The sequence below is a fragment of the Zingiber officinale genome, chromosome 1B (genome assembly GCF_018446385.1).
Source record: "Zingiber officinale cultivar Zhangliang chromosome 1B, Zo_v1.1, whole genome shotgun sequence".
In the NCBI taxonomy this organism is placed as follows: domain Eukaryota; kingdom Viridiplantae; phylum Streptophyta; class Magnoliopsida; order Zingiberales; family Zingiberaceae; genus Zingiber; species Zingiber officinale.
The window spans coordinates 68,765,937-68,782,199 of NC_055986.1; the positions used below are offsets into that span (position 1 = coordinate 68,765,937).

Below are 16,263 nucleotides of genomic sequence, written 5' to 3' on the forward strand. Positions count from 1 at the left end.
CTGCAGACCGATCTTCTGAAGGCCCAAGAGACTGCTTCTCAGGGTCAAAAAGAGTTGGTTTCTGTCTGAGCCGATGCTGAGAAGGCCCAGCCAGAGCTGGCGGATTATCAGGCAGGTGAAGCCGGTCGTCTTAGAGCGTACAGGTTATCCTACGTCACTTCTCATTTCTTCTTGAGGAAGATGGGAGGTTTGATGAACATTATGTTATGTTCCGGAGCGGCCGACGGGGCTCGTCAACTATTTGAGCAGGGCCTACTCCACTCTGTACCTTTAGAGAACTTTCTGGAGGCTGCCCGCCTGATGCGTGAACTTCCCGTAGGGTCGTATCCTACCTTCAAAGACGACGACGACCTCTTTCTCCTCCCAGCGCCTCCTACTGATGATGAACTATGATGTAAAAATGAAACTACCAAACCTTTGACAATATTATTTGCCTGCAATTTCAAATTTGTTGCTGTCTCGGACTACTTAACCTTTTTATGATATGTTATGATATGACTACCTATTTTCGATCTTCCCTTGGCTCGTCAATTTCCTGACAATACCTTATGTATTTTCATACCAGTATAAACTATGGCGATATGGATGTATACTTCGACCTTCTAGTTCAGGTTTTAACTGGTCCCAGTCGGGGCTCACTTTTTTACCCCGACCTGTTTCACTCTCCTTTGTTCGCTAACCGCCCTGGCTCAGCCAACCACCCTGTTCTGATTTTCCATCTTAATCCAATATAAGATAATACCAGAGCAGGAAAATGAGGGTTAAGAGTTCATAGGACACTTATAACTGTTACGTCTTTTCTTAAAGTCTATCTCCTCGTACTTCGCGTCGACACTTTTCCAGATATACCCTTGGGCGTTGTTTTCTAAGACGATCCATTGGCCCTCTTTGCTCCCGCCAATTGTTGTGGACTGGTGGATGATAACTGACTAAATTACCCCTTCGCCCAGCGGCTATAAATACTTTCCCCCCATCTCTACCTCCCTCCTTTTCCCCGCCTTCTTCTTCCTCCCTCCTGAATCCATTGCTGCGCTTAAACCTCCATTTTTACGTCGGTAGCTTCTTGCTTGATTTCTCCTCCTTCTGTTTCTTTTCACATGACATCCTCCTCTCATCTGTCTTCTCTGGCGGCAATGTATTTTCCTAGCTCATCCATCTTCCATGAATTAGACCTGGATGATCTGCGTTATAACTACGGGTTGCTGCCAACACACATGTGATCATCCCAACTGGAGTGCACCAATTTTTCGCCCCTCCCAACAGCTATTGCACCTTCTTTAAAGAGCAGTTTACGGCAGGCCTTCGTCTCCCTCTTCACCCCTTCTTTTCTGATGAATGTCGCTACTTCAAAATTCCCATAGGCCAACTAACACCCAATTCTATAAGGCTCCTCTGCGGATTTGTAGTACTCTGTGAATTATGCGAGCTATCTTGGTCTGCCCCTTTGTTCCACTTCTTCATCACCCTTTGTCGGCAGGAATAAGGCTCATTCCACTTCCATTCGCGCATTCGAATTGCCTTTTTCTCACCCCTACAGCCTTCTGAAATGAACTGGAGGAACAAGTTCTCTTCATTCAATTTCCTCATGAAGTGGAATGGCCTCTGCAATGGCAACTGCTGCTTCCCCCGACCCCGCAGTTAGGGGAGTTCCATCTTGATACCTCCTATATAGAGGCTTCATCTCGCTTAGCAGGATAGCAGCTGAACTTAACGCGCTTATTATCTGAGGAATTGTTGTCCTATTTTCGACTGAGCCACCTTACTTCTGAAACACCTCACTCCCTGGGTAAGCCTTTCTTTTGGTTCTTTTATGACTTCATGCATTTTGTTTTACCTACTGTAACTGACCCCATACTATGTCTTATACAGCTAACGCTTTAACCCGTGCCTCAGAAATCCAACCTCTTCCTCTAAGTGATATGGAGATAATGTGATGCAGTCGAGTCATCCTAGAAATGAGATCGCTCCCCTACTCGACTTCAACCCAGGTCGGTATGACCGCCTCTGCAAACCCCCGACCCAGTCGTCCTCCAAGAGCCTCATCTACTTCCAGGCCTGCCTCCTCTGCTCTTCCTAAGACCTCGCCTACCTCCCGGCCTACCGCCTCTATTCATCCCCAGGCCTCGCCTACGGCCTGGCCATCTGCCCCTAGGCATCCCCAATCAGTTAATCCTTCCCAACCGACTTCTAGCCCGGGTCGCGACCGTGGTAGAAGGACAACCGATGAAACTTATGCCAACCCTGCCTTCAGAGAAGCATCTCAAATGGCTCGTCGGGCACGTTCTGTAAATGACCGCTCGAGTCGGGATACACCCTCTTCTTCTCGGCGTAGGGCTCGGCTGCCCTCTAAGGATTCTGATTCGGACGATCCGCCTTTGGCTCATAGATTTCGTCGTAGAACTACCAATCCGAGCCAAGACTTGGGCCCTTCCCCTGTTCCTCATCCTTCGCCTCCGGTTGCAACCGCTACTCCTGTCCCGAGCCAGGCAGATGCTCCTCATGATCCTCCCGAGGTTCCGGCCGAGCCTCCACCAGCTCAACCTTCACCCTCGCAACAGCACCGAAGAACTGAAGCTGGCCCCTCACCTTCTTTCTCCCCCACCACCTCGCCTCCGGAACCTTCTCATGTGCCCCCTTCAGCTCCCTCTGGCTCAGCTGCTGGGCCTTCACAACCACCACCACCTGCTCATCACCATTACCATACCACTACCCCTTCTGAGGTCGGGTTAAGGTCAAGGAAAGACGTTCCTACCAGCACCTTGACAATGAAAGGTTATTTGGCCACTTTATGGGAAGAAAGTATTGTAACGCCCGCCCCTTCAACTACCCTAAGGGAGGGACGGGGTTACTTATTTGAATCATACATACACACCTATATATGCATATGAAAATCATGGCACCGGAAGTATATATATAAGAAAACTAACAACTAATCATGCTATCATAAAAGCATACTAATAAAACATGGCATGTGAGCTATAACATCATGTAACATAATAAACGTGTCAACATGTTAGTGCATATAACTTGATTCAATATTTACTACTTGCAACATGATCATCTTACTAAAGCATAAAACATGAAACATAAGTTCACATCAAGTATAAACCATCCAAAAGTATCTAGTAGGAAAATTAATTCATAAGCAAAACTTAGAGAATGAATAAGTCTTGAAATATAAAATAGATCTTCTTTCCACCATGCCACTTCCACACACATCTTTCGCCCTTCCTGCTGTTAGTTAGAGCCCTAGAGCCAATCATTTGATGATTGTATGGACTCATTGTATCATATTCTTGTATATTAATAAAGGCATTTTGTTTGGTTATTATACTTATTTGTATTAGTGCCAAATAGACTAAGTATAATAGCGTCCTTGAGTAGAAGGTTCATACCTATATCAATCGATTAGTTGAATCGATAGTGAGATGATATAGGGAACACTACTCTAAATCATTCCTAGTCGAGTATTAATATTCAGGGACAATGTTAATACAATAAGACTAGCATGTAGGTCAGCTCGATGACTTGATCTCACAAGTCATGGATATAGAGATATCAAGCTGACACATGGGTATGCATTAGAGAATGTATACTGAATGACCCGCCGTGAGAAAGTATCATAGATCGTTATATGAGTATCATATACTTTCTCATGTGGCTATTAGTATGACTATTAGTCCTTTGACCTGAAGTCACCATGGATCCCTACATAAGGAGTTATGTACTTTAGTTTCGTCAAACGTCACCCGTAACAGGGTGGACTATAAAAGCGATTACTGGGTATGTAACAAATTATGCAGAGGGATGTGAGTGATGTAGATGGGATCTATCCCTCTCATATGACGGGAGCGACATCAATATTCTTGATAGAGTTAGACCACGAAATGCATGGCCATGCCCAAATGAGTCAACATTAGATGTTGAGCTCATTTGATCGAGTGAGTCTACTTGGAGTTCAAGATTTAGATTGATTAGAGGATGACACGATCTATGCCTCACATTGATCAATCTATATGTCTAGGATAGAAGGACAATGTCATATATTGTGAGGAGTCACAATTAGTAGTCACAAGGTGATGTTGGATCTCGACATTTCTTGTAACTTGGGTAGTAATGATGTGTTGCTAGATACTGCTCATTACTTATGCTCCTAAATGGGTTTAGGGCATTGCCAACGTTACAAGAACCTATAGGGTCACACACTTAGGACAATTAGATAGAGATTTGGTTCATATGATGAACCAAGAGGATTAGATTCATTTGATGAATCAAATTGGATTAAGAGTAATCCAAATTGGGCTAATTGAGTTAGACTCAAATTGATTCATGTATTTAATGAGTCTAATTTAGATTATGACTCATTAGATCAATTTAATTTAATGAATTAGATTCATTATATTAAGTTGGCTTGAATCAAATGGTTTGATTAGATCAACCATGAGAGAGATTGAGTCAAGTTTGACTTGACTAGAGAGGAAGAGGAAGAGTCAAGTTTGACTTGACTCTTTGCCACATCATGAGTGAGGTGGCAAAATGTGGACCAATAGTGTTGTTCCACATCATCTTGTTTTGCCACCTCATGGAGGTTACAAGCCTGCATTGCATTTAATGTGGGTTGGCCACATTAAATGAGTGGAGGTTACTCATTTGCCACATCATTGTGAGGTGGAAAGATGTGGACCAATGGTAATGGTCCACATCTTCATGATGTGCCACATCATAGGAGTTACACAACACCTCTTAATGGCCTCCACTTAATTGTAATTAAGTGGAAATGGGGGTTACACACTAAAATGTGGCCGGCCACTTTAGAGGTGGGGATGAAAATTCATTTTTCATTCAACTCCTCATTTACTCCTTCTTCTTCCTTGTGCTCTCTCCTTGCTCTCCCTCCTCTTCCTTGCCGTGACCTATCAAGGTGCTAGCACACCTTTGTTTAGGTTTTCTCCATCAAGAATTGTTCGTGTGGATACTTGTAGAGGACCGACACTTGACGGTCTCGAGATCCGGCGTACCGTTGGACGAGCGGGATTTGCGAGGGCACGCTTCGAAGGTATAACTCTCATCTAGTGTAGATCTAGAGGTTTTTAAACTCGTACTCGCAATTTTATTTCGGTTTTCCTTGCACGGATCTACGGCATTGGGTAATTCGGGGTTTCCGCGATGCGAAAAGCAGTTTTCGCGGCCCGAAAAACCCAACACCTGCTGCTCCTCTTAGTGTAGTCATTCCTTACCCTTTTCTGTAGTACAAGGAAAACATAAAACTATAAGCACATAGGCTTAGTAAGATTCTTTCCTACTCACAAAACATAAATCATGCATCTAAACATAAAGTGGTGACAGGTTCATTTAACCAACATCTAGATATAAATTTGCATGCTAGCATAAAGTAGAGTCATACTCATGTAAGTAAATCATAACATAGCATGTGAGAAACTCATACATAAGTAGTAGCATGATCATCTAGGCATCATAGACATATTTTCAAAAAAAGAAACATCTTACTAAAACATAAAGAAACATTTAGCATGAATAAACATATGCAAGATGTTCTTTGAAAACATGTATCATGAAATGAGTATATGCAAGATGTCCTTTGAAAACATATATATCATATAAATACTCAAAAATAATCTCATCATGAGGGCCCGGCTTTGTACCACATACATGAATTTGCGCGCATCCTAAATAAATCTAAGGTAGCTAATCTTGAACCTACTAGGAACTAGGCTCGTTTCCTTTACCATCGACCTAGGGGCACTTAGGAGCTCATCCCTTACTAGGCCCGTTTCATTGACCATCGACCTAGGGACAACTTAGGAGCCCATCCCCGGTATAAGGCATACAAAGTAAAATAACATATCATGTTTCATATCATATCATAGCATATCATGTTCTTGTCATATCATGGCATATCATATTCTTGTCATATTATGAAGAATGCTCTTAGTCCCAACTTAAGGGAAGCATCTCTTAGGCTTTTCATCATAAATAAGCCTTGCATAACATAATGGCATAAAGTGCACATAACATATAGCATTTCCTAGAGAAAACATACATGATGGCATAAGTGCACATAACATTTAGCAAATCTTAGAGAAAATATAACATGATGGCACAAGGGTACATAACATATAATGTGGTGACATAAAATCCATATTACATCATAAGAAGTCATTATCATGCATGGTTAGGGTTTTGATCTTCCTACAAAACCTAAATCACAACTTAGCCGAGACCTAGAGGTAGGATTCTAAGTTTTTAACCCAACATGAAGAATGGAAACTTAAACTAACCATATATCAAGAATCATACATCATGAGGAAACATAACAAGCATACTTAGGTTTTAAAACTTTTCCCTAAACCTTTCATTCAATCTTGGCCGAACCCTAAGGGTAAGGTTCTTAAACTTTTAATACAACAAGAAGCATGAAAACTTAAACTATAACATATAAGAGATCATACATCATAAAGAAGCATAAACAAGCATGGTTAGATTTCAAACTTTGCTCTAAGCCTTATATTTCATCTTGGCCGAAACCTAAAGATAGGGTTCTAAACTTTTGAATACAACATGTAGCATCAAAACTTAAATTAACAACATATAATGGTCTACATATCATGAGGACTAATAAACAAGCATAGTTGAGGTCTTAAATTGTCTCTAATCCCTTTATCCTTCATTGGCTGAAACCCTAAGAGTATGGCATGAAATTTCTAAGCAACATGAAGCATGAAAATTTTATACTAACATCATATAATGGTCTACATATCATGAGGACTAATAAACAAGCATAGTTGAGGTCTTAAATTGTCTCTAATCCCTTTATCCTTCTTTGGCCGAAACCCTAAGAGTGTGGCATGAAATTTCTAAGCAACATGAAGCAAGAAAAATTTATACTAACATCATATAATGGTCTACATTTCATGAGGACTAATAAACAAGCATAGTTGAGGTCTTAAATTGTCTCTAAATCTCTCTTATCCTTCTTTGGCCAAAACCCTAGGAGTATGGCATGAAATTTCTAAGCAACATGAAGCATGAAAAATTTATACTAACATCATATAATGGTCTACATATCATGAGGACTAATAAACAAGCATAGTTGAGGTCTTAAATTTTCTCTAATCCCTTTATCCTTCTTTGGCCAAAACCCTAAGAGTATGGCATGAAATTTCTAAGCAACATGAAGTATGAAAATTTTATACTAACATCATATAATGGTCTACATATCATGAGGACTAATAAACAAGCATGGTTGAGGTCTTAAACTTCCTCTAAAGCTTTTATCCCTTCTTGGCCGAAACATATAATAACCTAATCCTAGGTTTTTGAACATTATCAACACATGAAACACACGGAACTACTTGTACTACAGGTGAGAGAGATACTTACTTCCTTTCGCTTGGTTTACTAATGAAAAGTACCCTTGCTTTTGTGAAGTTTCCCTAGGAGAAATCCTTTGGCTTGGTTTCGGCAATGGTGAAGGTGAGGGCTTAGGTTTTTGGTGGAGAGAAGGAGGGAGGAAGAAGAGAGAAGAAAAAAAATGAAGTTCTCTTTCCCTTTCTCTTATTTATGCTAAATGAAGGAAGAAGGCAAATTCATCTTTTCATTAGGGAGGAAGAAGGCAACTCAAACTTTTCCTTCTAAGTCTCCTTCTAAGTGAAAGGGCCTTCACCTTAACTGCAATCTCCCTTCTTTTCCTAACAGCAATCCCCTGCTGGGGCTACTAGTTATCACATACATGCATCTAACAAGAGGTCCAAGGTTCAAATCGTTATTATGCCTCCTCTTTTTGGTTCTATTTCCTTTTTATTTTTGAAAAATCTACATAAAGCCTATTTTAATCATCGGAAAATAATTCATAAAATTTCTAGGGATCCTATGGTGTTACAATCCCCCATACCTCATAAAAGTTCGTCCTCGAACTTAAAATAACTCCGGGTACTTTTGGGTTGGGATAATACCTATAGTGATATTAAGGCGGCACAAGATTTCATGCTGAGCGCATCGGCCACTTTGTTGACTTTTCCCGGATGGTAGAAGATTTCGCAGTCATAGTCCTTGACCAGTTCGAGTCATCTGTGCTGTCTCATGTTCAGGTCCTTCTGTGTGAAGAAGTATTTCAGACTCTGGTGATCTGTATAAATCTTTCACTGAGCTCCATATATGTAATGTCTCCATATTTTAAAAGCAAAGACCACGGCAGCTGGCTCTAGATCGTGAGTGGGATAATTTTTTTCATGTTCTTTGAGTTGCCTAGAGGCGTAGGCAATGACCTTGCCATCCTGCATGAGTACAGCTTCGAGTCCTAATCTGGAAGCGTCACTGTACATATCGAAGCTCTTGTTACTTTCTGGAAGAGTGAGAATTGGAGCGCTGGTCAGTCTCCGTTTCAATTTCGTGAAACTCTTCTCGCAGTCGTCGGTCCATTCATACTTCTTGTTCTTCCTGGTGAGAACGGTCATTGGGGCTGCAATTCTAGAGAAACCCTCCACAAACTTCTTGTAATAGCCTGCTAACCCAAGAAAACTTCTGACCTCACTAGCATTCTTTGGCCTGTTCCAGTTACTCACAGCTTCGATCTTTATTGGGTCCACCATCACTCCATCCTTGGAGATAATATAACCCAAGAATGATACTCGATCGAGCCAGAACTTGCATTTGGAGAATTTCGCATACAGTTGCTTCTCCCGAAGAATCTGTAATACCATATTCAGGTGCTCAGCGTGCTCGTCTTGGTTTCTCGAATAGATAAGGATATCGTCAATAAAGACGATTACGAATTTGTCGAGGAATGCCGAGAATACCCAATTCATCAGATCCATAAACAAAGCAAGAGCATTCGTCACTCCAAAGGGTATAACTACGAACTCATAGTGTCCATATCTTGTTCGGAAAGCCATCTTCGGTATATCATCCTGTTTCACTTTTACTTGATGATATCCAGACTTCAGGTCAATCTTAGAGAAGACGGTGGCACCTTTTAACTGGTCAAACAGGTCGTCAATCCGTGGTAGCGGGTACCTGTTCTTGATCGTCACTTTATTTAGCGCTCGGTAGTCTATGCACATTCGCATAGACCCATCTTTCTTTTTTACAAACAGTACCGGAGCTCCCCATGGAGAGTGACTAGAGCGTATAAGTCCCTTGTTGAACAACTCCCGTAGTTGTTCCTAAAGTTCCTTCAATTCAGCTGGCGCCATACGGTAAGGTGCTTTAGAGATCGATTTAGTACCGGGAATCAGTTCAATCTCAAATTCAACTTCTCTATCGGGGGCTAACCCTGGTAGTTCCTCGGGGAATACCTCTGGGTAGTCGCATACAACTCTAACATCTTCCCGTGTTTGGTCCTCTGCTTAACTGGTATCGACTACATGTGCTAGAAATCCAGTGCATCCGCGGTCTAACATCCTTTACGCTTTTAAGGCTGACAAGAATTCCTTAATCTCCTTCCTTGGCTCTCCCATAAACTCAAATGTCGGTTCTGCTTCGGGCTGAAAAATTACTTTTCTTTTACGGCACTCGATCGAAGCACCGTATTTGCTCAGGAAATCCATGCCCAATATCACGTCGTGATCCTGCATGTCGAGCACTATCAGATCACAATAGAGTTCTTTGTTTGCAATTCTGATAGGTGCGGCTTGCAGCACATGAGTAGAAGGCATCACTTCTCCCGAAGGTAGGGTTGTTAAGAACTTGCAATTTAAAACTTACGGTGGCATGTCTATCTTCCTTGTGAAAGGTGCAGAGACGAACGAGTGTGTTGCCCCAGTATCAAATAATACAGTAGCATGCTGACTGAAAATAAATATCTGACCTGTGACAACCGTAGAAGCATTCGCCATGTCTTCCTTGGTGAGGGAGAAAATCCTAGCATTCGTTGTAACTGGTGGGGCTTCAAATCTCCCTTGGCTTATCTGAGGGCCTTCTATTGCAGCTTGCATCTGATGTAGCTGTGGGGGAACACCCTTGTTCTGGACGTACTGCTGGAGAGGTGTCTGAACCTGAGTAGGCCAGTCTCTGGCTCTATGCCCTTCCAGTCCACAATTGTAGCACCTATTTGTGCCCATACGGCATACTCCAAGATGCTTCTTTCCACATATAGTACACTGAGGGTAATCGGTTGCTTGTTCGCTGGCCCACTCTTGGTGTCGTTCCATTGCTTTCTCTTGCCATTGTTATTTCCTTTCCAGCTAGCTCGGGTGCTTTGAAATTTCTATCCTCCCGACTGGGCTTGACTCTTGCCCTCGTTCAGCGCCTTCAAATAGTGCTAAGTGATCAGGGCAATGCTGATCAGCTCTTCGGTGGTCTGCGGTCTATTAACTCCACCGGCCACATTCAGGGCTATCTCGGGTCTGAGCATCTTCAGCATAAGTCTGACCCTTTCTCTTTCTATACTGACCAGCTCTGGGCATAGGCGCGCTAATCGGTTAAACCTCTTCACAGCTTCATTGACTGATAGGTCATCTTGCCGGAACTCGGTGAACTCCTCGTAGTGCTTGTTTGTCACACGTATGTGGAAGAATTCTTCGAAAAATTCTGTTTCGAAGTTCGTCCATCGCATTTGATTCACTTGTCATTTTACTTTAACTCTGTCCCACCACATTCTGGCATCTCCCGTAAGGCAGAACGATGCACACTTGACTTTCTCGTGTTCAGGCCAGTCCAATAGCTCTACTATGCTTTCTACAGTCTTGAACCAGGCTTGAGCGTCCCATGGTTCACAATTACCAGAGAAGGCTTCCGGCTTCAGTCTCTGCCACTGAATCAGGTACGCCTCTTGTCTAACCACTGGAGCAGGGCCCACAGGTGGTACTGGTGCTGGTGGTACTGGCACAGCCGTAGGTACTACTAGTATCGTATTCTGATTTCCTGGTGGGGTAGCAGGGTTCCCCTGCTGATTCATCAGAGTATTAATCACCTGCTGTTGTTCTGTAACCTGACGTTGGAGCTCGGTAACTACATGCATCAGATCAGGTGGGGGTACTGTCTCATCCGTTTTGGTATTACGTCTTCTAGCCATTCCTTATCTTCATCAACAACAACAAGGCTAGCATAAGATTACCATTCTAACCTATATCCATGCATACTTACACTAAAGTATTTCTTATCATAATTAAAGAAGAGAGTAAGCATGCATACTTATACTAAAGCATTCTTTATCATAATTAAAGAAGTAGGGTAGACATAGAGATTCTTACTTGGAGCGGCAGGATGGAGGCTCGATGTGTGTGTAGTGGAAAGGCAGACCTGCTCTGATACCAAACTCTAACGCCGCCCTTCTACTACCCTAAAGGAGGGACGGGGTTACTTACTTGAATCATACATACACACATATATATGCATATGAAAATCATGGCAGCGGAAGTATATATATAAGAAAACTAACTACTGATCATGCTATCATAAAAGCATACTAATAAATCATGGCATGTGAGCTATAACATCATGTAACATAATAAACGTGTCAACATGCTAGTGCATATAACTTGATTCAATATTTACTACTTGCAACATGATCATCTTACTAAAGCATAAAACATGAAATATAAGTTCACATCAAGTATAAACCATCCAAAAGTATCTAGTAGGAAAAATAATTCATAAGCAAAACTTAGAGAATGAATAAGTCTTGAAATATAAAATAGATCTTCTTTCCACTATGCCACTTCCACACACATCTTTCGCCCTTCCTGCTGCTCCTCTTAGTGTAGTCATTCCTTACCATTTTCTGTAGTACAAGGAAAACATAAAACTATAAGCATATAGGCTTAGTAAGATTCTTTCTTACTCACAAAACATAAATCATGCATCTAAACATAAAGTGGTGACATGTTCATTTAACCAACATCTAGATATAAATTTGCATGCTAGCATAAAGTAGAGGCATACTCATGTAAGTAAATCATAACATAATATGTGAGAAACTCATACATAAGTAGTAGCATGATCATCTAGGCATCATAGACATATTTTCAAAAAAAGAAACATCTTACTAAAACATAAAGAAACATTTAGCATGAATAAACATATGCAAGATGTCCTTTGAAAACATGTATCATGAAATGAGTATATGCAAGATGTCCTTTGAAAACATATATATCATATAAATACTCAAAAATAATCTCATCATGAGGGCCCGGCTTTGTACCACATACATGAATTTGCGCGCATCCTAAATAGATCCAAGGTAGCTAATCTTGAACCTACTAGGAACTAGGCTCGTTTCCTTTACCATCGACCTAGGGGCACTTAGGAGCTCATCCCTTACTAGGCCCGTTTCATTGACCATCGACCTAGGGGCAACTTAGGAGCCCATCCCCGGTACAAGCCATATAAAGTAAAATAACATATCATGTTTCATATCATATCATAGCATATCATGTTCTTGTCATATCATGGCATATCATATTCTTGTCATATAATGAAAAGTGCTCTTAGTCCCAACTTAAGGGAAGCATCTCTTAGGCTTTTCATCATACATAAGTCTTGCATAACATAATGACATAAAGTGCACATAACATATAGCATTTTCTAGAGAAAACATACATGATGGCATAAGTACACATAACATTTAGCATATCTTAGAGAAAACATAACATGATGGCACAAGGGTACATAACATATAACGTGGTGACATAAAATCCATATTACATCATAAGAAGTCATTATCATGCATGGTTAGGGTTTTGATCTTCCTACAAAACCTAAATCACAACTTAGCCGAGACCTAGAGGTAGGATTCTAGGTTTTTAACCTAACATGAAGCTTGGAAACTTAAACTAACCATATATCAAGAATCATACAGCATGAGGAAACATAACAAGCATAGTTAGGTTTTAAAACTTTTCCCTAAACCTTTCATTCAATCTTGGCTGAACCCTAAGGGTAAGGTTCTTAAACTTTTAATACAACAAGAAGCATGAAAACTTAAACTATAACATATAAGAGATCATACATCATAAAGAAACATAAACAAGCATGGTTAGATTTCAAACTTTGCTCTAAGCCTTATATTTCATCTTGGCCGAAACCTAAAGATAGGGTTCTAAACTTTTGAATACAACATGTAGCATCAAAACTTAAATTAACAACATATAATGGTCTACATATCATGAGGACTAATAAACAAGCATAGTTGAGGTCTTAAATTGTCTCTAATCCCTTTATCCTTCTTTGGCCGAAACCCTAAGAGTATGGCATGAAATTTCTAAGCAACATGAAGCATGAAAAATTTATACTAACATCATATAATTGTCTACATATCATGAGGACTAATAAACAAGCATAGTTGAGGTCTTAAATTGTCTCTAATCCTCTTATCCTTCTTTGGCCAAAACCCTAGGAGTATGGCATGAAATTTCTAAGCAACATGAAGCATGAAAAATTTATACTAACATCATATAATGGTCTACATATCATGAGGACTAATAAACAAGCATAGTTGAGGTCTTAAATTGTCTCTAATCCCTTTATCCTTCTTTGGCTGAAACCCTAAGAGTGTGGCATGAAATTTCTAAGCAACATGAAGCATGAAAAATTTATATTAACATCATATAATGGTCTACATATCATGAGGACTAATAAACAAGCATAGTTGAGGTCTTAAATTGTCTCTAATCCTCTTATCCTTCTTTGGCCGAAACTCTAAGAGTATGGCATGAAATTTCTAAGCAACATGAAGCATGAAAAATTTATACTAACATCATATAATGGTCTACATATCATGAGGACTAATAAACAAGTATAGTTGAAGTCTTAAATTATCTCTAATCCCTTTATCCTTCTTTGGCCGAAACCCTAAGAGTATGGCATGAAATTTCTAAGCAACATGAAGCATGAAAAATTTATACTAACATCATATAATGGTCTACATATCATGAGGACTAATAAACAAGCATGGTTGAGGTCTTAAACTTCCTCTAAAGCTTTTATCCCTTCTTGGCCGAAACATATAATAACCTAATCCTAGGTTTTTGAACATTATCAACACATGAAACACACGGAACTACTTGTACTGCAGGTGAGGGAGATACTTACTTCCTTTCGCTTGGTTTACTAATGAAAAGTACCCTTGCTTTTGTGAAGTTTCCCTAGGAGAAATCCTTTGGCTTGGTTTCGGCAATGGTGAAGGTGAGGGCTTAGGTTTTTAGTGGAGAGAAGGAGGGAGGAAGAATAAAGAAAAAATGAAGTTCTCTTTCCCTTTCTCTTATTTATGCTAAATGAAGGAAGAAGGCAAATTCATCTTTTCATTAGGGAGGAAGAAGGTAACTCAAACTTTTCCTTCTAAGTCTCCTTCTAAGTGAAAGGGCCTTCACCTTAACTACAATCTCCCTTCTTTTCCTAACAGCACACCCCTGCTGGGGTTACTGGTTATCACATACATGCATCTAACAAGAGGTCCAAGGTTCAAACCTTGATTATGCCTCTTTTTTGTTCTATTTTCTTTTTATTTTTGAGAAATCTACATAAAGCCTATTTTAATCATGGGAAAATAATTCATAAAATTGCTAGGGATCCTATGGGTGTTACAAGTATGCACCAGATGAAACTCTTGTCGCCGCCTGCCCAAATGGATAGATTTTTAGAGCTGTATACTAAGGTAAACTTTAATGATTCCAGCACCTATTATCATTCCCACTCTTATGAAATATTTTTTTTATGTCCCAAGCTTGTGCAGAATCCCTGATAATAAATCAATCCTTCCATGCCACTCATTACCATAATAAGGTGCTGCGGGACAGGGTAACGAAATTGGAGCTTCAGTTAAATGACCCTGCGCAGGCTAGTTATGCCCTGAGAGCTTAAATAAAGGATCTTACCAAAAGGAATACCCATCTGGAAGTATCCCTGGCGCAGGCTAACCGTAAGCTAAAAGGCCTTCAGGAAGAAAAGAGTCGGATTGATATCGTGCACCAGCAACACATAGATCAACAAGCTTTGGTGCATCAATGAGCCATTGACCAGTTAACCCAGAGACTACGTTCTGAAGAAACCCTAGCACAAGATCAGAACAAAAGATTAGAGTCTCAAGTGGCACAACTGGCGTCTCAAGCAGCAGAACTTCTGGTCGTTCGGGCTGAACTTTCGCAGGCTCGTGGTACTGCAGAGGGGATATCCACAGCCCTGGACGTCTATAAGGAAGGGGAGAATGACCGCTGCAAACAGAGTCGCGACTTGTACCTGCACTCTCCAGAATTTTATGCACAAGCGGGACAACGTTTCTCCTCGGCTATTATTTATGGTGTGACTGAGACTCTGCGACAACTCTATGAACAAGGCTACTTGAAATCCGCTCCTCCTACCAAGTTTTTGGATCATGACCGGATTCTTAAAGAGATTCCGGATGATATTTTTGCTCCTTTTAAATGATTGACACTAAATGCCTACACATATTATGACTTAAAGATGTCATGTGGAATACTTTATTACTTTGCTTCCCACACAACCACTTGCACTTTGAGGTTTAATTTATTGAAATATCTTAGTCTGTTAAAAGAAATGTTAGGATATACAATCCCCGTTCTGACATATCCTTTTACTATACTATCTGGTCAGCATTTGGCCCTGGTCTGGCATGCATTTTACAGCCCGACCTCTTCTTCTTTATATAATTCTTTAAACCCAGTAAGGTCGCAAGTAGTTAGTACTCCATGGCCGATCTAACTTCTTGCCCTGGTTATCCTGTAAATAGTAAGCTCCAGACGACAATTTCTTAATGACCTTATAAGGCCCATCCTACTGTGGTGCTAGCTTAGCCACATCCCCCACGGGTTTTACTTGCTTCCAGACCAGGTATCCCTCTCCAAAGAATCGAGGAATTACTCTTCTGTTATAATTTTCCTCATTCTTTGTTTGTAGGCCTCCAGTCTGGCTGCTGTCCTCTCGCGGATTTCACTAATGAGATCCAGCTCAGCCAATCGCCGCTCTGTATTTCATTCATCGTATAGCGTCCTCCTGATTGACGGCACTCTAATCTCTATAGGTACTACCGCTTCGTTCCCATAAACTAGATGAAAGGGTGTCAGACCTGTGCTTTCTCGGGGTGTTGTACGATAAGCCCATAGAATGCTTGGTAGCTCTTCCACCCAGTTGCCTCCCACATGATCCAGTTTAACCTTCAGACCTCATACTATTTCTTGATTAACCACCTCAGTCTGACCATTGCTTTGAGGGTACGCCACTGAAGTGAAGGCTTGCATTATACCAAACCCCTTGGACCAGGCCTGAATTTTTTGCCCTTGAAATTGCCTC

General features: G+C 40.8%; 1 protein-coding gene across 1 annotated transcript; it reads left to right on the plus strand.

The window, feature by feature from the left end:
- Positions 1-1,994: 1,994 nt before the first annotated feature.
- On the plus strand, positions 1,995-15,959 carry LOC122038739 (vegetative cell wall protein gp1-like). Its single transcript, XM_042598655.1, has 2 exons — positions 1,995-2,772; positions 15,871-15,959. Exons 1-2 carry the CDS (start codon positions 1,995-1,997, stop codon positions 15,957-15,959), a joined length of 867 nt encoding a protein of 288 aa, XP_042454589.1.
- The last annotated feature ends 304 nt before the right edge of the window (positions 15,960-16,263 follow it).

Excerpts from the sequence above, each read along its gene's own strand:
- LOC122038739 (XM_042598655.1), top strand. The coding sequence starts at position 1,995 with ATGACCGCCTCTGCAAACCCCCGACCCAGTCGTCCTCCAAGAGCCTCA. Across the intron at positions 2,773-15,870 it reads CAGCACCTTGACAATGAAAG|GCCTCCAGTCTGGCTGCTGT; the intron begins GTTATTTGGCCA and ends CTTTGTTTGTAG.